Source organism: Clinocottus analis, unplaced genomic scaffold (genome assembly GCF_023055335.1).
Source record: "Clinocottus analis isolate CAN_PGR_092001 unplaced genomic scaffold, fCliAna1.0.p SCAF_7, whole genome shotgun sequence".
Lineage (NCBI taxonomy): Eukaryota > Metazoa > Chordata > Actinopteri > Perciformes > Cottidae > Clinocottus > Clinocottus analis.
The window spans coordinates 20486609-20507051 of NW_027176229.1; the positions used below are offsets into that span (position 1 = coordinate 20486609).

Here is a 20443-nt window from a genome sequence, read left to right on the forward strand (position 1 = left end):
ATCTCAATTTCAACAATGCCATTATAACCAGCCTTGAGCAAAGGCCTCTGGACTTTTTTTTGATTTCACCTGTGGATTTTTAGAAGGCGATAAGAGCTTTTAAAAGTATGCATTCAACTCGCACCTTGTTCAGCTTATAGGCCACCTCTGCTCCACAGCAAACATTACCCAAACGTGTATACAGACACGCAACCAAACACGCTCAAGGATAACACCGAGACGCACAAAAAAAAACCCACAAACTCCCGAGTGTCTCTTTCCTGCGTCCGGGTGTCGGGCATATAATTGAGGGCTTACAAGGCGCTCCCCTCTTCGGCTAAGCCACGCTATCTATCGGGCCACACACTGCTCTGACAAACTGTTCTCCACCGGTACATATCTGATTAGCGCTCCTCTGTAAATGAAGCTTTACAGGACATGCCGATAGCGGAATGAGAACGGATGGAGGGGGGAGGAGGGATTACAATATGTCCAGAGGAAACCAGGCGTGGACAGACTTGAGTACCAAACAAGAACGCCGAGGTGGGGACGAATGTGGCGGTAAGACCATCGTGGCGGTATCAGGAAGAGAGAAAAATGACGTCTACCCTCACATCGCTTCGGTTTCCATCCGCCGAAAAATGTGCGAAATTGCCGGGACGAGCGTCTTTACAACCAATCACAATACGTCAGAATATCGCAACTTGAAGCGATATTTTATTTTAATAGGTCATTCCAAAATTTCAATTAACTTTGAATGAATCCTCACAGTCGATCATCTATTTTATATCTCCTCCTCCCCAAAGAATTTAATGAGTCACTTTTCAACTATTCTTTTGTTGTTTTGTATTATTCATCCGTTAACCTGAACTCATGAGCCAGAGCTACTCGATTAGTCGCATTAAGTCATTCCAGATGCTCCTTTTGACTTGTAATTGGAAACAATATTAAAGAATATTTTGTTAAAAAGTAATCAAGCGCCTTCAGATATTTTCTGCCAAAATAAAGTTGTTGTTCTCAAAGTTGAGAAGCGATAGAGTCCAGAAGTCTGCCGGTGATCTACTGCATTTAAAGACGACCCACTCGACGCATGTTTTTCCTCACGTTTACGATGAGCTTCCATCCAAAATGACTCTTCCTACTTTTTCTTTTGCTAAAGAGAGCAACAGCTTCGATGGGAGGCGAACACATGCACTGAAGAGACACATGCTGAATGAAGCACATATGCTGTGCTGCAGTAAATCACGGTTGTGCCAAGACAGCACCCCCTCCACTGGCTTTTATGTTGAAAGAGCAGTGATTTACACATGCCTTTTATCATATAATTACACAGTATACGTACACGCACACACACACAGTGTAATGGCGGGCGTTTTGCTCGGTTTTTATCAGTGCCATTGATCAAATGATGATGGGGAAACAGCCAACACCCCCGTGTGACTTTGTGGCTACTCGCCAGGGCTGCTGCTGCTGAAATACATTCAAGAGTCATAAGCTAAGCCATTTAAACATGGCTGATGCGTTATGTATCACAGCCATTCCCTGTCAACCGGATGATGTACGGCACTTTTGTCAAACAAGGGAGTAACAGCAGGAAAAGACATCACATGGACAGAGAGAAAGAGGGAGAGGGAAGGAGGGGGCTTAAAAAAACAGACGCCAGCAGCCAATGAAAAGTGAGAAGAGAGGAAAGAAGATGAAAGAGGGTATTAAGAATCCAAATGAGAAGTGACCTTTTAAGTACAAATAGATTTTTGCATTTAGATAGTAACCTTCCTGTAAGCAGAGGAATCCGACTGAGATAAAGATGGGGATGTTCTCTTGGACCGCGGCCACCGAGGTGGACTAAACCGCGGCAACGATGGGAGGCAAATGACAGGTCAGAGGTCGGAGCCAGCAGGAGGAAATGACATCAGCAGGAAGTATGAATAAACAGTGGGGCGCAATCATCCAATACAAGCACTGACCTTGCAGGGGATTAGCAGCGGCATTATCTCGCAAATATACAGATGTAGTGAATTGAGTGAGGCGGTGACCTTCTGTGAAGAAAGTTTTTATGTTTAACTGACAAAATTCGACCCGTAATCTTCAACGACAGCGTGTCGCTCTCAACTTCAGGACTCATTTCTAATTAAATTGTTCACGCTGGAAAAAGAGACTTTGATTTGATCTCAGTCTTTTGAAAGTGGGATACTTTAAGATACACATATTACATGTACATTTAATGAAGGGAAGAGGTTGGGGTTTATTAAGACTTTTTGCGATTCATCTATTATTGAAAGGAAACTGTAATAATATGTGTAAACACACACTACACTGACTACCAGGGAGCTAGCAGAGCTGGAATGAGGAAAAGGGCTTAACTTGTTGGTGAAGAGAGAGACAAGAGATGGCGATGGTTGAAGTTTTTCATATTCTACATGTTTACAATTTCATGACTGTAAACTTTAATTGATGTGAAAGTAATTAGAACAAAGTTGGACGAGAAAAGAGTCACTCATTATGTCTCCTTATTAAAATAAAGTAGGCTTATTTATAGCTATATATATATATTTACATACACACACACACACACACACACACACACACACACACACACACACACACACACTGTGTGTATATAGTGGTTCATATTATCTTAGTATGTCTTGATACAAATATATTACAGAAAACAAAAAACACTGCCAATAACGCAGTTATGTTAAGTTCAAGTGGTTACATGCACAGTTCTTCAGAGATAATGAGAAAAAGGAAACTATGAGGCAAATTTTACATTAAAAAAAAAGGACTCTTCAAGCCTCATCAGTGAAGATGAAATCTCAATTAAAGACTATTAAAATGCTGCTCTACACGCTACTTCTGCTACACGGCGTACATAGCTGCCGACTGTGCTGTTGAGCTTCACAGCCTCTTTTCTCTCACGCAGCGCGGCGTCACATTGACCTGAGCCTTCAGAAAAGTACCCATGGCCCTACCTGTGCAACTTATTTAATGTCTTGAGTAAGGCATTGGTCACACATGCGCTTAGCCGGAGGAGATTTGGAGTAGACGGTCATCAGCTGCATGAATTTAAACATGTAATTATGGTTCAATTTATTCTTTATATCTTCATCACTTGCATTTAATCTAAGTTCAGGAGTTACAAGAAGCGTCCTCATCTGTCCTTCTGATGGCTGGTCTGTAGTAAACCAGCTCTGTTGGAACACACACACACACACACACACATTATCATTGCATTTATTATTCAAGTCATTACCTTCTTTTTTACGTCGTGGGGATAAATTAGTGTAATTTATCTTTGCGGCGATACATCATGAATTCCAGCTCTTGGCATCCAGGTAATATGATGCGGTTGTCTCATATTCATGAATAATTTAACAATGTTTACGTAGAATAGGATATTTGTCTTGAATATCACCTGGGGGCAGGCACATTATCTGCAGTTGAATAAAAAACTCAAATACGGTCACACAAAAAAAAAAAATGACGAAGACGCCAAAAGAAGAAGCGGACGAGCGGCGGTGGGAACAGACGGATGGAGAAGAAACAAAGGGCTCTCATGCACGGTGAGCGGGCCCCTCCCTAACGGGCGCAGAGTGAGCTAACTATAGCACCCACAGCGGGGGGGGGAGGGGCTTCAAGCACCTTCCAGATCCGGTCACCAACACGCATCAACACCCGCCATAACCTGCTGGACAGGTCCATTTGCGCCTGAGGGGAGACGAGGAGTGAAAGATGGAGTGAGAGAGCAAAAGAGGAAGGGGGAGGGGGGGAGCTTTGGGGGGGGGGCGGCAGTGCACAGGGAAAATATAATGAGATAACCACAGAGAGGGTCATTACAGCAACACTGAGCATTTTACACCTGTCCACAGGCTGCGTCGGCGCTACTTCGAGGCGACGGCACCGTGTGTGTGATGCCGCCTCGAGAGAAACACATATCCAGACACACACGTGCACACACACACACACACACACACACAATGGAGCTAATAAGAAAAATAAGAAAATGCAGTGCCTCACTTCTATAAACAAAAACCTTATAGCCAGCAATAACAGGGAGGGGAGAGGGGACATCTTCTGCAACTCACACAGCCTGGTGTTATTGTGTCCCGCGGGCACACTTACAGCTCACTGTTATTAGGAGCTACAGGACTGAGATGACGATGAGTGGGGGGAAGAAGATGGAGCAATTGGAGCATTTACAGCAAAGCTTCATAGACACACATGGGGCCTCTTGTTGCTAAAGCTACCCCTCGCTCTCCAGAAGAGGAACACGGGCGTCGAGCAGCTCACGCACACGAGATAACATCCTCTCGCACGCGGGGGAGACAAACAACATGAGCGATACGAATCGGTATATCAACACATACGTTCAAAAGCCATCTCAATCCTTCCCTCTCCCTCGATTTCAGCCCGAAATAGCGGCGGCTTAAGCTCCTCCCAACGAAAAAGTTAAGGCGAGAGCTCGCGCGCTGAAATTTGATAGTGTGAGCGAAAGGGAGATTTTTAGCATGAGCTCAAAAGTGCATCTATAATATGTGCGTGCTGCCTGCGTGATTGTGAATGTGTGTGGAAGTGCAAGCGGTTGTAATCCCGGGGTGTGTGTGTGTGTTGGGTAAGAGAGAGAGTGAGTGTATGAGTGTGTTTGTGTGTGACCAGTAAGATGGTAGACAGCGTAAGCCCCATCCTTCACAGCTTAAGCCCCCCTCACTTTTCTCCCCCATAAGGCAAACAGTGGATAGACCACAGGGCTTAGTCGGGGAAAGAGGAGGAGAGGACAATATATGGAAACTAATTCAATTTCAGCCTCTTTGCGCCGCTCGCCCAATCTGCAAACACCACCACGGGGCTGATGTAAGGAAATGGAAATCTCGACTTATACACGCGGGCGAAGAATCCCCCGTCCTGAACCCTATGGAAGAGCGCTTATACACTCGGGCTAAACGCGGAGGTTCGGGCCTGTCGAGCCGCCGCCGCCGCCGCTCCCTCCTCACCTGTCACCCTCTCAGTTTTCTAATGAACTTTCCAAACTCGCAAATGGTGGGAAAACGGCCCTCCCACCTTTTATTCTCCACAGAGCGGCTGCTTTACAGTTTTCCACGGCTGAAGCCAAACTGTTTTGTTTTTTTTTGCTCTTGACTTTTCGGGTTTTTACACCACGCAGGAGATGTATTGATTTGCAAAAGCAGGAAATGCATGTGTTTTACGTGGGCTGCTGCGGGCTACTTGGGTTTAGTTAAATTTAGCTGCTGAGACGAGATCATGACCTGGACCGTGGTTATTTGGATCGTGGTCCATGTTTAATACTCATTATATGAATCCTTTCTGTCATATTCACGTAATGGGATCCTCCTCTGTTGCTCTCCTCAGGTGCCTTCCCTTTTTCCCCCGTAAAAGGGTTTTTACTTTCTTCATTCGGGGAGTTTTTCCTGATCCGATGTGATGTCCTGGGACAGGGATGTCATGTGTACAGATTGTAAAGAACCTCCGAGACAAATCTTGTATTTGTGATTTTGGGCTATACAAAATAAACTGAATTGAATCATTAATCAACTGATTTTGATATAGAAATTGTAAATTTGAGGCTTGGGAAAGTTGGTTTGGACACAACAACACATCTGTTGACACCTTAAGTGTTTGATTAATCCAGAAAACGACCGGTAGATTTATTGGCGTTGGAATGAATTGATCTTTGCAGGATCCAAGTGGTGTTGCAGGAGAACTCAAGTCCAGCTCTGAGCCCGGTGTAACGTCGGTTGTTTCCCCCCGCGGCCCAGGTACTCTCATTGATTTGCAGAGATAATAACCCACTTTATGGGTCTTTTTGCCCTCGCCCCGTGCAGCGGCGCTCTGCAGCATATGTTGCTCTCTCCCCTCTTCTCCCTCTTCTCCCTCTTCTCCGACCCCCTCGAAGAGAAAACAGCGTATGAATCTCCCTCGTAGGGGCCGTTTCTGTGCACCGCCGCTCCCCCGGCTTTTAGGCCGTCGGCCGTGATAATGTTAAAGGATCGCCGTTGTCGTAAAATGGGCTCGGATTCCTCCGGTGCCATTGTTTTTTGTTTTTTTTTAACGCTTTATGGACGTTGTGTCAGGCGGATCGCTCCGTGTCAGGTTGTGCTCTTCAACATTGAAGTCGCCGGGCAGATGAAATAATTAAAAAAAGTCATTTGCATGTTCAGGCCCCTGAAAGACTTCACCCAAATCACATGCTGACAGCAGTACGCTTCTCCAGAAGTGTTTTTATTGATCTACAAATAGCTTTTGCCATAATTATGGATGCATATTTTAGTTGTAAACTATCAACTATCAATCATTAAAAAATGACTCACGATGACAAAACCACGATGTACTACATGTGATCATGAACAAAACCGCAAACGAAGAAGCCACAACCTTATCCTTACCACACACACACACAAACAAACACACACACACACACAGCGGCCATGCAGACAGACAAAGATTGTCTATTGACTTGCACCCTCCCCCTTTTTGCAGCCCACATAAATCTGCAGCGCTACTCTGCGCATTTTAATCGACTGCTTTAAGAGTTACATTATTTACCTCCTGGATGCCAGACAGAGAGGAGCAAACAAGCTATTACACTATCTAAGTTTACATCACATTATGTTACACGGCGCTCAGACCGTGGGTGGCGAATAACTGCTCCGTAAACAAACAGGACGGAGGGGAAAGCACACAAACGCTCGACGAGAAACGGAGACGCGGGGAGAGAAAGTAAGAGATAGGAGGGGTTGATGTACGAGGAAGAGCCGGGGGTCACGCAGCTGCAGACCTTTTTTTTTTTTTTTTTTTACAGGTGTGATCACACACAGTGGCCGATGCTCTCATCCTTTGCGGCGGCACCACGAGATGCAAAACCACGGCTGGGAAAGAAAGAACAGGATCTCGTGCCGAACGGTTCGACGTGCGCATCAATCCCACACGTGGAGCGGAATAATAAAAAGCGAACGGCGGCTTCGCGGCGACTCTTGAGCCTCGAGTATTCAACTTAATGGCCTCGTCGCGCCGGATCGGAGAGCGAGAAACAATCACGCGCCGTTTTCATGGCGGGTAAGACAGTTACTGTGCTGTTTCAGCGGCTTTTATGCTAAGTAACCTCCCTTTGTAAAAATAAAACAAAAAAAAAAAGCGCCACGATACTCGGCGGAGGGAGTGCGTGTACAAATTTCCCCAGCGGCAAGCGGGAAAGCTGTTAAAGTACACAAAAGCTCACGCGGAGGCATGTAAACAGGCGCCGAGTCGCACAAATATACACACACACACACACACACACACACACACACACACACACACACACACACACACACACACGAGAAGAGGCAAACGCATACAGCCATACTTCATTCTTGAGGTTTCGCTCAAGGCGGCGGGGAAGCCCCATCTATCAACGCTCCGTACATTTAGAGTAAAGCACCTCGGATGAAAGCGAGAGCTGAAAGATGAATGGAAAGAGGGATGAGAGGGGAAAAGAGAGGAGGAAGGGGCTCGCAGGTTTGAGCAGGGGGAAGAAAATAAAATGTAAATGCATGTTAATTATGTGAGAGCTATGAGGGTTTGAGGGAGGAGGGGGGTGATCAAATAAGGGGAATAAGAAGTTGAATGACAACAATAATCTCACAAGCTGACACGTCGGTAAATACAGATGGACGCAACAATTGAAGCGGGCAATCTGAGCAGCTCAGTCCTTCTTCTGCAACAATACAACACAATCACGACAGTCTGGAAGATGGGCTGTCACTGTCGAGGTGTATTATTAGGCGCAATGTACTTGCAGAGCGAGAGGAAAAGTACGATCAGGAGGCATTTGTCCCACTTTTAATGCCCAATATTTAAAGAAAGCCTGAACGTTCTGCAGCATAGAGGAACCCGGATGATTTAACTATAGCATAGGATTACTCCACGGCTATTAGTTTGAATTATTTCATCTTTGTGGGTGTGTTTTTAGGTTGGCAGATAGCTCTAAATATCGATAGTAGTAAAATTGTCATAGTTGGCACAGAACTTATTAAGCGAAACTTATTCAAAGTTACTGCCAGGAGCGTTAAAACAGCCTCAATTTGAAACTGATGCCTCTTCATGGCCTTCGTGAAGGAAACCATCAGCGAGGATTTCATTTAGGTATTCTTAATGCGAGTCATTGGTGCCAATACGGGGGGCCGGCGAGGCCTCAGGCTGCTGCAATAAACACGAAAATAAGGTTTCTCGGAGTGACTTTAAACCGCTGAATGTATTAGTATGATCATCAGCTGTGATTGGCCTTTCACAACAACAACAACAACAACAGAATGCTTGTTGCTTGTTGCGCTCGTCCTCGGTGGAGGTGATTCATCCGAGAGAGCGTGGCGCCCATCTGGGACTCGGCGCTGCTTCGAGTTGCCGGTCAGCTTCCCACTGCGTCTGTGCCGTAAATGAACAGGACTTTGAGTTCCATCAGAGAGGAAGCCTGAAATAATCCCCCCCCCCCCCCCTCCACTTTTGCAACTCTATCTCTGCTTGAGGTCCCTCTAAAAGCAGAGCGACGCTGCCTCTTTTCTTTTTTCCCTTCCTCGCTCGTACACAATCTCCCACAGGTGTCTCTCGCTCAATGTCGCAGTCGCAGATGTACACAGGAGGCCGCCGCCGACAAGGAAAGGGAATCGCGCGGAGACGTGCGGGTGAAAGCGAGGGATTACCATATGTAAAGAGCGGAGGTGCCAAGGTCTCCCTTTTTTTTTTTTTTGTTGTTGTCTCTGGATAAAGCAGGCGGGCTGCAAGGGACACGATGAGCGCAGGTAGACGCTTCCACACACAAATGGAGGCCCGCACACGCCTGATACGCGAGCGCGGCGAACAAGGAGCGCTCACTGTCTCTCCAGGTGCGCCGAAGACGCGGCGAGGACCTCCGCCTGTGTCGGGGTCGGGGGGGGGGGGATCAGCGAGGATGACAGCGGCGGCGCGGAGATCTGATTAGCACTGGGAGCCGAGCCGAGCGGGGTTTCTCATCGGGATCGGCTTTCACAGCAAATGTTACAGGCGTTACTTTTATTTGCGGCGGGGGGAGAGACGGGGCGCGCCGAGACCACGCCGATGGGGATGTGCTCGACACCTGGTGGGGAAATCATTAAACGGGAACACTTATTCGTCGCAAGGAAAGGAGCCAGAAGTACGACGTGGTAGACAAATTGCGTATCCAAGACCGCTCGGCGAATGAGCGAAGCGCTACCTTCTTAAACAGCTCAAGGTTATCAACACGCCGTGGCGTCTCCATGGCTTCATCCCACCATTGCGGCTTTAGATCGGCCTCGGCGTGATATGATAACAATGGAAACGCACGTTCTTTCAGGCAGAGACATACAGATTCCCCTGTCTCTACAGAGACAGTACGATGAGAAGTCTGAATACCACAGTGATTAAGCGTGAATAAGTTGGTCATCCTTTTTTTTTTTTTTACTTTGCTTCTGTTTCTAGATCCCAATATCTCTAAATCAAGACTATCGACACTGCAACGCAAGTACTGAACGTGTTGGACGGTGTGTTTGCGGCCCTGGAAGTCTGGAAGTAGCAGTGATACGATACACAAAAGGGTCAGGACTCAAAGTTGTAACCTTAGATCCCAGGGTCAAGTAGAGAACATGCCACACACCGACAAAAGTGAATGTTTCCATAAAGAGCAACATGGAAAGTACGTTCAGCAAAGTGTTGTATGTTTAGGAGCTAAACATGACAATGGGAGAAATTGTTGCAGAAGTCGCTTCGCTTGTTTGACCCGGCGTCTGTGTTAAGTGAAAACAGAACATGGTGAAACATTATTTTCCTGTTTGCGAGACAACGTAGGAAGCAGTGGGAGGAGGGGGCAGACTGTGGTGCGTTCACATGCTCAACGGGAAGATGTCTACTTCGCGACCTTTAAGTCACATCGTGGACGCTACGAGGAAGAAGTGTTGTATCGTCGCGCTTAAACAACAGACGCTCTTCTGACTTCACGCCAAATGAATGCAGCGTGATGTCAGGAAGGCAACAAAGGTGCATGAGTGAAAACAATCTTGCAGTGGAGTGAGCATCACTCGTCAGGTGTGAACAACTGAAATGCATTAATCTCGTAAAACATGCGAATCCCTAAATCCAGGTGTTTGGCAAGTTTCTTTGCAGCCGTGAAAAAACTTTTCACGTTTCCTGTTATGAACGAGAGAGACGTCGAGGAAGTGTTTTGTTTGTTTCGTAGCACTAACAGAGCTTTCAGAGAGATCATTACACGCCAAAAAAAAAAATCCATCCTTGCCTTTTTTCCACTTGTTTACTCTAACTCACCAAATAATCTCTAAAATCATCTGCGCTGGAGGAAAATTGCAAGATGCCCTGACCTCTGTTTCTGTCGTCTAAACCTGTCTTCAGGTCTGTCTATCCTCAAAGCTTCTATAAAAATCACACAGGGGAAGGAACCAGGACACTCAAAGGTAAGAGGCTTGTGGACATCTCAAATGCACTCAGAGAGGCCATTAATAAAAATAGTTAGCGCAGGAGATGGGCGAAGAAGAAAAAAATAAAAGAACGAGGGCCGGCTTGGTTGATATAAAATCTAATTTCTGTTATTTAATTTATCAGAGAGTCAGGCAGGAAATCCACCAATCATTTTGTTAGTGCACAGAGCTCCTGCAACAGGCATCTCTATTCAGGAAGGGGACACACACACACACACACACACACACACACACACACACACACACACACACACACACATAGATCCCATCATCGGCCAGAAGGAGCCGGAGGGGTCATTAGTGAAGAAGATCAGCTATCCTCAATTCATCTTGGTCAAAATAATTAGAGAGAGAGAGAGAGAGAGAGAGAGAGAGAGAGATAGAGAGAGAGAGAGAGAGAGAAGGGTGGGGTATATAGAGGGTGGTCTGCTGTGTGCATTCCCGGTTTAATGTACTATTGTGATGTTGGAGTCATTTATCAAACACCAGCAGACGCCCACGCAACGTTTCTCACGCGCACACACACACACACACACACACACACACACACACACACACACAGGCGGTCGTGGCTCAGGTCCAGAGTAGTCGAGGTGATTATCGTCACTGCATCTCACAGGACGAAGCAGCGCTCGTGTCGGGGGTTAATCATTTGAGCTCGCTGCGACCGTGCGGCGACGCACGTGAGATCATTACGACGTCGTTGGGGAAACCGCCAACAATTAATAAGCGTCTGACATTAAAACCAGCGAGTTCTTTCAGGGTTTGTGATCTTTGGCGAATAGCGATAGCGCCACAATGACTGTAGCTAACGGCGCTAGCTTAAAAAAGTTGCTGAATCTAGAAGGAGAAAGTCGCCAAGTTGGCAAAACAGACAACACGACAACGACCTCCAACAATAAACATGGCTATTGCTAGCGCTCGACATCAGTTAAGCTAGCCGGTTGTGGAGGACTGTGACGAGCAGCGAGCAGAAAACATGCAGGCACGCAGTTAGCCGTCCAATCACGAGTCATGATTGGACGGCCTTATTACAGTCCTGCAACAGCCCCAAGCCCAATTTATTTCATTACATTTGTTTTATATTAAAACAGTTTTGGAAGATTACCAACCCGACGTTTTAAATTAATAGCTAAAGCTGTACATTGCTAAGTGTCTCAAAAACCCCATTCAGACAAATACAATGATGAGGATGTCCAATTAATCTGAATGAGTCGACTATATGCATAAAGTCAAACAAATCAAACAATGAACCCCAACAGGAGAGAGAGAGAGAGAGAGAGAGAGAGAGAGAGAGAGAGAGAGAGAGAGAGAGGAACAACTGACTCTATGAATATGAATGCACACGTGTTCAAGGCCACATAATATGGAGAGGGTCAATACGGCATCCTGTGAGTCAAGTTCATACGAACATCCCATATGAAGACTCTATGGGCTTCATACACACACACACATACACACACACTCATACATACGCACACACACACTCCCAGAGCCGGCTAAGCTCCCTGAGCTCTCAAGAAAAAAACACAGGGACTAACAAGCAGAAGGCCAGCTTGTCTCTTATCTCCTCAGTCTCTTTGTGCACTTTTTCAATCGGCTTATCATTCAGACGACAGCAAGTTTAAAAAAACCCAACAACTAACAATTGCAGCAATATAGGGCCTAACTATCAGAAGCGCAGGCGGTCGACTTTCTCCTGGTCAAACGAAAAGTAAACTCACCTTCAGAAGCCGAGTTCAGTGAACTCCACGGGACCGACGGTTAGTTTGTTAGCTCCTAATCCCTCAGTGTAAACGTGATTCATTCAGACAGAGCAACATAATGTAGAAGGAGGGGAAAACAGGCGCAGACCTCTGCTAATGAAAGTATATGGAGCTTTCTTTGGATCAAATGAAACGAACTGGAACAATTAAACTCAATTAATTCCCAGTTGGATCATCGTTTTTGATGATGGGCAATAAAAGGATTTTAAAAAATGTGACAAAAGTAAACTTTGGGTTGTGTTATCTTGTGTCCCTCTTCATAAAAAAAAGAAAAATGAGCTCCACAGCTGGTAGCTTTCATCAGAGGAACTCCCAGCATTCACACATGCACCGACAAGCGCACGCGAGCCGCTTAGCGACCGCTAAACAGACCAGCGCGGCCGCGCGGGGGAGTCGAATGATTCATGCGAGCTCGTTGTTAGTCAGCGTCGCCACGCCAGACGCTTCAGCGCTGAAGGACTCCCAACTGTGCCCGGATACTGCGGCTGATAAAATAATCAAATACTCTGCAAAACAGCCAGAGTGGCATCAAGCAGAGGAGGAGGGGAGGCAGAGTAAACAAAGAGGAAGAGGATGCAAGAGGGATGTGAAGACGTCTCCTGTCAGACAACACAGACACGTCTCTCCTTCCACAAACGGGGAGCAAATGCATTGAAACCCTGAAAGCAGCAGCCGGCGACGACGTCACGCCGTGAAGCCGCACGTTTACGGACTCGCACCCCCGGGTCTGTGCAGCGGCGGCGGCGGCGGCGGCGGGGTGGGCTCGGGACCGAAGGCGCTCGCACTTTAAAATTGGACGACGACGTGAAAACGTCGACCGACGGCACTACAGAGATCCAGAGAACATTACTTCAATCCGCGCGAAACTTTTCAATAACATTTTTACTGTTTGCGGGTCCCTCGAGGCCCCTCGCGCCCCTCGCCCCCCCGAGTCGTAAAAACCAAATGAGTCCTGAATCATGGTAGCGGCTGCGAGTAATAACGGTTATGATGATCATGTCGGAGGTTGACTGCAACAAAGGGACAGTGATGGAGAGTATCCTACCGTGGTCTGTGATTTTACACGATACAAGGTAGAGCTCCTTCAGGCTGCGGCCCTCCTTGGCGATGATTTCCACGCACCTGCAGGTGGGAAAAACACACACACACACACACACAGAGAGAGAACACATGTTTAGAGAGTCACCTGAAGGCGCCTTTGCTCCGTTTATTAAACTTCATATGAGCTTGAAGGCAATTTCTAACTGCGTGTGAAACTCTGAATCGCATGCACACACACGCAGTACAGCACAGTGTTTATGTCTCAATAACACACACATACACACACACGCCCACACACACGCGCACACACACAGGTTGCCCCACAGTAAAGGTTAAGCAGTACAGCTGCAGGGGTCAAAACTGTTCACATATTCACATATATCAATAATTAAAGTCCTGATCTGATGAGAGAAACGTACACTAAGGCGAGTGCACACACACACACACAGAGAGAGAGAGAGAGAGAGAGAGAGAGAGAGAGAGAGAGATAGAGAGAGAGAGAGAGAGAGAGAGAGAGAGAGAGAGAGAGAGAGAGAGAGAGAGAGAGAGAGAGAGAGAGAGAGAGAGAGCTTGCTCACTTCAAAGATGAGTATCAGCATTCAGCCCAGTGACTAAGCCCAAAGGACCTACATGTGTGTGTGTGTGTGTGTGTGTGTGTGTGTGTGTGTGTGTGTGTGTGTGTGAGAAGTGGGGGGGTGTTGCACACGAGGGAGGGTATAGAGGAAGATCAGAGTATCTGTATCAACTGATTCTCTTTAAATGCCTCTAATGAGAGTGGTGTGTGCAACAACTAGATTTTGATCAACGCATTTGACCCATTAACCTTCAAGAGAAAATGTTTTGATCTCTATGCCGGCGTTCCGTCATGAATATTCATGAGACAAAAAAGAGACAAGCACACACTCACACACACACACACACACACACATACTATACAGCTCTCGCTTTAATGTGAAAGCAGAGGTGAGGGAGGGGGGAGAAAATTAAAAAGTGATGCGGAGCTGCCTTCCATCATTGAGCCTCAAAGTGAAACAGAGAACAATGTTGTGTGCTGAGCTTTCACGCAGCTGGACTGACAACCAGGGGGTTATTCTAAAAAAAAAAAACCTGCATTGCTCATATTCACTCGCGATCCACTCGCTCCTCTCGCGGTGGGCCGAGCGTGACGCGCGAGGAGAATCTGAGCTTCTCTTCCTTCATGTTTTCTGTATGCCGCGTCCTCACTGTCTGGCAAAAAAATAGCAGTGAAAATAGGATCCAGATCAACGGGGAATTTCATGATCTGTAAGCTTGCATGTTTTTTTTTTTGTGTGTGTGTGCCACGACACAATTCGCGGATGTCACATGCGACGTGTGACATATCACACCGTCGGAGTTAAAAATGTGTGTCACAGATCTGGAAAAAATCCTTCTTTGTGAGCGGAGCCAAAGCTGTTGAAATGTGCACACCGGCCTCTCTGCTTTAGTTCACCGGGCTGCATCTTCATATTGCACCTTTTTCTATTACATCCCTGCAGCGGCGGTCCCGCGAGCCTCTCCCTGCTCTCAAGTTGTTCTTTTCCCATCCTTTTTTTATTGTCCTCCCACCTCTTCCTCATCTCCTCCCCCTCTCTCCCTCTGTGCTGGGCCACTCTAGATGAGAAAATAAAAAAAAAGACCTGTTGCAATGTGTCATCCCGTTGCCAGCTTGAGATTAGATCGGGCTCGGGCCGGCGGGATCACAATATGGTGGCCGGCGCGTCTCCGGGCGAAGGCATTAGAGCCGCTAATGAATGAAAGCGCCGGGAAGAGAGTCGAGTGAGGGCAAGCGGATAAGGAGACGACGACAGAGGCGGAGTCGGTGGATGCGACTACGAAAAAAAACACACAAAAAACAGGCCGAAGCGGAGTGCATCTCCTGGGAGCTTGTTACACTCTGCCGGGGGTCCCCGGGGTCAGAGAACGGAGCAATTAGATCAGACATCAGTGAATGATGGAGGGAGCAAAGGGAGGAGGAGGGAGATGGATGGATGGAGGGTGTGGACCTCTATATAGTAGCTAAGGGTTAAAGAGAGGCAGAGACGGGTGAGTGAGATCTAAGGAAACAAGGGAGAAAGAAGCGAGGGAAAGGGTAAGAAGCCATTAATGAGGCCAGAGGGGAGAGGACGTAGGAGACAGCGGGTGAGGAGGAGGAGGAGGAGGAGGAGGAGGAGGAGAAAGAGGAGGAGGAGGAGGGCGGAGCAGCGGTGATTGATGCGCTGGCCGAGGCACAGATCACGCCACATGAAAGGCCTTATTCGAGAAGCAACAAGCTCCCACCCACCTCCACTCGAACCCCAAGAGGCTGCTCCACCCCCACCCACCCACCCACCACCCACCACCACCACCCACCCCCACGCCGGCTGACATGAATTAGCGAACTGCTCGCTTTCAATAGTGTACAGCGCCTTTGACAAATGCGTCAGTCGGACTCGGAGCGCATGCCGAAAACGTGCGAGCGATAACGCGACGAGAGGCGGATTTGAAGCCGACGCTCGAAGGAGGGGGAGGAGCGGGAAATGAGAAGGAGGACATAGATGACACTTTGGAAGAAAAATAAAGAAAAGAAATTGTCAGAGAGAGGAAGGAGGAACATGAAAAGAGAGGAGGAGGCTGTGAAGGTACGTCGGGACGGAGGATTAAGTGGGGAAAAAAAGGGATGAGTGAAGGAGCTAATGAAGCGACGGAGAGAGGAAGGTGGAGGATCGAGGTGACGCCGACGTGAGACGCGGGAGAGGAAACACGGTGGTGGAGGAAGAAGAAGCGGAGGAGAGGAGGAACGACAGACAGGAAGAATGTGTCAGTGGCGGGGAGAGGAAGAAAAAGGAGAAGGAGAAGTGCAGCGTAGAGAAGCTAAGTGGAGGAGGAGAGGAGGCAGGTAGCAGGAGATGACAGAAAAAATGAAGGGGAAGGTTAATTAGGACGATTTTGAGCAATAGCAGAGAAATGAGCGAGGCGAAGGAGACGAAGAGGGAGCGAAGTCAAGGAGACGAAGAGGGAGCGAGGCGAAGGAGACAAAGAGGGCGCGAGGCCTAGGAGACAAAGAACGAAGAGGGAGCGAGGCAAAGGAGACGAAAAGGGAGCGAGGCGAAGGAGGCGAAGAGGGAGCGTAGCGAAGGAGACGAACAGGGAGTGAGGCCAAGGAGACGAAGAGGGAGCGAGGCCAAGGAGACGAAGAGGGAGCGAGGCCAAGGAGACGAAGAGGGAGCGAAGCGAAGGAGACGAACAGGGAGTGAGGCCAAGGAGACGAAGAGGGAGCGAGGCCAAGGAGACAAAGAGGGAGCGAGGCTAAGGAGACAAAGAGGGAGCGAGGCCAAGGAGACGAAGAGGGAGCGAAGTCAAGGGGACGAAGAGGAAGCGAGGCTAAGGAGACAAAGAGGGAGCGAGGCCAAGGAGACGAAGAGGGAGCGAAGTCAAGGAGACGAAGAGGAAGCGAGGCCAAGGAGACGAAGAGGGAGCGAGGCCAAGGAGACAAAGAGGGAGCGAGGCTAAGGAGACAAAGAGGGAGCGAGGCCAAGGAGACGAAGAGGGAGCGAAGTCAAGGGGACGAAGAGGAAGCGAGGCCAAGGAGACAAAGAGGGAGCGAGGCCAAGGAGACGAAGAGGGAGCGAAGTCAAGGAGACGAAGAGGAAGCGAGGCCAAGGAGACAAAGAGGGAGCAAGGCCAAGGAGACGAAGAGGGAGCGAGGCCAAGGAGACAAAGTGGCATTGAGGCTAAGGAGACGAATAGGGAGCGAAGTCAAGGAGACGAAGAGGGAGCGAAGTCAAGGGGACGAAGAGGAAGCGAGGCCAAGGAGACGAAGAGGGAGCGAGGCGAAGGAGACGAAGAGGGAGCGAGGCCAAGGGGACGACGAGGGAGCGAGGCCAAGGAGACGAAGAGGGAGCGAGGCCAAGGAGACGAAGAGGGAGCGAGGCCAAGGAGACGAAGAGGGAGCGAGGCGAAGGAGACGAAGAGGGAGCGAGGCCAAGGAGACGAAGAGGGAGCGAGGCCAAGGAGACGAAGAGGGAGCGAGGCCAAGGAGACGAAGAGGGAGCGAGGCCAAGGAGACGAAGAGGGAGCGGCGATGACGAGTGAATGAGCCTCTGCTCCCGCAGAAGCCCTTTTATAATACATTATATTAAAAAAAAGCATTTTATTGTTGGGCAGATGAATACAGCTCAAGGCCACTTTTCTTTACCAATGAAATGACAATAAAACTGTCGCTTCTCTCCTCCTCTCCATCGTGCGGCCTCGTTCGAACACGATCTAACTTCTGGTTCGGTTCCCGGCACGTTGTGGCGAGTCGGGGGATTCCTCTTGCCTCCAAAAAAAAATAAAATAAACCCCCGCACACATTTTTCTATCTAAATTGAATCACCGGAGCGACACAGCCGGACCTCGAGGGCTTCGCTGAAAACCCTAAAACATATTTTATGTGTAATTGTGTTTTCCTGCCAGCCAGATGATGCCGCCTGCCAAAGAACGCCGCCTTTGTGTTCGACTCCGAAGGATAAAGACGCTGAATTTTGAGTTAGAAAAGTTGGTCCTGAGTGAAACATCGCGTCTCCGACTCGTAAGGTTTTTTACTTAATAACCAAAGTAACATCACAGTAACACTTAAAGCAGATCTATATTCCTTCCTTTGGAGTTTACAAGAAGAAAACTCAATGACGGTGCTTTAAACCACATAAGCGCGGCTTCATTTTGCGATAAAGAAAAAGGCTTTTTCGAGGCGGTACGGCGAGCTGAGTCGCGTTTATCGAGGAGGAAATGCCACGAAATTTTTAATTTCCCAGTTAAATTTGCTCAACAACACATCTGTGCTCTTTACAGCGTTTTATCTCGCTATTTATGATCTTGTTATATAACTTTAGGAGCTACCGTGGCTTCATTGCTACTCACCAATAACACAAACGTAGGTCATCTTGTGATAAATGTTTCTTTATGTGCGCTGAGTAGCATCATTGGGAAGATTTTTTTTTCTTCAATAGCTCAAGAAAACTCCTAAATGGAGGTCAGGAAAAATGGACTTCCAAGTCAAGGCCAAGGCACCGATACGATACATCCCTTCAGTAAGCAGCGCTAGCGAGTCATCAGTCATCCGCACCTCTGAAAAAAACAAGCGCCGCGTTGTGAAAAAGAAAAATCCCTTTCACCTGACCGGCGTTTACAAGAAACAGAGAGCAAAAGCGCAGACCAACGAGCAGAAAGACGGCTTCTGTCCGCTCTGCTACAGGACCACTGACCCGATAGTGTGTGTGTGTTTTTGTCGTACACCCAGAGGTTAAACGTTGACAAAGCCCGGCGATCATCCCGTAATCCCGGCTCACCGACCAGATAAAACGCAATCTCTTCTGCGAGCTTGTCGCTATAGCCATCCTTTTAATTAGAAATCATTTACATGTGGTTTCAGACGAATATTGCTGCTTTATTTGGTCCCCGTCTTCCCGTTCTGTTTATTTAGGGATGTCGTATGTGTGACTGGCGCCCCGATACAGTACGTAAAACCGGCTAATTAGCAGCCGGTGTTTCCATCTTCTGTCACCTCGATGTCCAGTGGATTTAAGTGTGTTTCTGTCATTAAAAAAAGGGCCGCGAGAGACTTTTAACCACCTTTTGCCAAACTATTTTGGCCTGGACTGAGGCTCAACCAGGAGATGTGGGCGGAGGAGGGGAAGAGAGGAGGGACAAAAGGGGGAGAGAGGACGTCAGGCGGGTGTGTGTGTTCAGCGCGAGACGCGCTCGCCGCTCCCGTGCCGCTCCTCCTCCTGGAGGAGGTGAAGCTAATCTCCTCTCTAGGCGAGCCGAGCCGAAGGAAAGAGCGCCGAGAGCGAGGAACGAGAGGTCTGTGTTCATCACAAAAGGCCGCAGACGGTCCTGCGGCCAAACAAACATGTGTAGCGCTTCTCTTCAGCTCGCCCGACCACAATGGACGCCGGAGAGGGAGGGGGCGGGGGGGACAAAAGGGCGCTGGCGCGACCCGGGCCAACACCAGGGCGCCGTCTCATCACCGCTCCTCACACCGCTCCTCACACCGCCCGCAATTACACGGCTGTCCAGCCACACAAAAGGAGCGAGGTGGAGGGGGGGGAGGAGGAATAGAAATGGATGATTTTTTTGGGGGGAGAAAGAAAGTAAGCATGAAATGTGTAAAGAAAAGCGGTTGAAGGTCTAGGGAGAGGTTGAAGACATAAAAGGAGGAGGAGGAAGAGGAGGAGGAGGCAGCAGCGGTGACTGACGAGGCTTCAGAGTTGCATGGCTGTCTTTGGACTTAATGAAATGGAAGGGCGGAGCAGCAGAGAGGAGGAGGGCGAGGCGAGACGTGGAGGAGGAGGGTGGAGTTGTACTTCCGAGGAGAACGCTCTTGCAAAATGATTCTTGCTGTAAATTTTCTTTATATCGCCCATAAATCCATACACGAGTGTAAGGAAGCGTGGCTCTGCTTCCCTCAGACGATGTGCAACGCTGAGTTTCTGGAATCCTCCGAGCAAAAAAAGGAAAAAAGGACCCCAAAAAAAACTTTTATTCTTCATTGGGCTAGTATAAATGGATATAAAACATATCCAATACCTTCAGAAGAGCCATTCTGTAAGCAAATACTTCAGGAACAATCTTAAAATGGAGCCATGCTGGCGTTTCATTGCTTTTTAAATCGCTGACCCCTCCCCCTGACGACGTGAGCGGGCGATTGTTTGCGTTGCCGGTTCGTGGTACAATTAAAAGTTGATCAGCAGAGTGATCATCCAGCAGCGTATTTTACCTTCTCATCCCCGAGGAAAGCATTTTTTTTGCTAGTCAAACCATAGAAAGTGAACACTGCCCCGAGTCATTTTGCATTTGTCATTGGCTGCCAAGGTTGCCGTGTACATTAACAATATCTTTTTATTGCCTTTGCATGACATTTCTTTCACGACGGGGGTTGACCACGAAATACGAGATAAAATACGAAATAAACGAGGCGATGCGTACTTACAGTGGACCTCTGAGAACATTCACACGTACCGATTCAGATTCACAGTCGTATCTCATTGTATTTGTATTATATTTCTTACAAAACGTGTGTGTGCGTCTGTGTGTGTGTAAGTTCCAGTCATCGGGATCGGGGTCTGCTTCAGCAATTAGGGCCTGGATGATTTCCCAGGCTCGCCTGCCGTACCCACACCGCTCAAACGAGAATCA

The 20443-nt window shown here is 48.1% G+C and overlaps 1 protein-coding gene across 1 annotated transcript in view; it reads right to left on the reverse strand.

The window, feature by feature from the left end:
• fbxl17 (F-box and leucine-rich repeat protein 17) overlaps positions 1-20443 on the reverse strand; it is a 200503-nt gene that overhangs the window by 52727 nt on the left and 127333 nt on the right. Inside the window, exon 9 of the mRNA XM_068566453.1 lies at positions 13272-13348. Coding sequence (XP_068422554.1) covers positions 13272-13348 — 77 coding nt within the window. The remainder of the gene's footprint in view (positions 1-13271; positions 13349-20443) is intronic.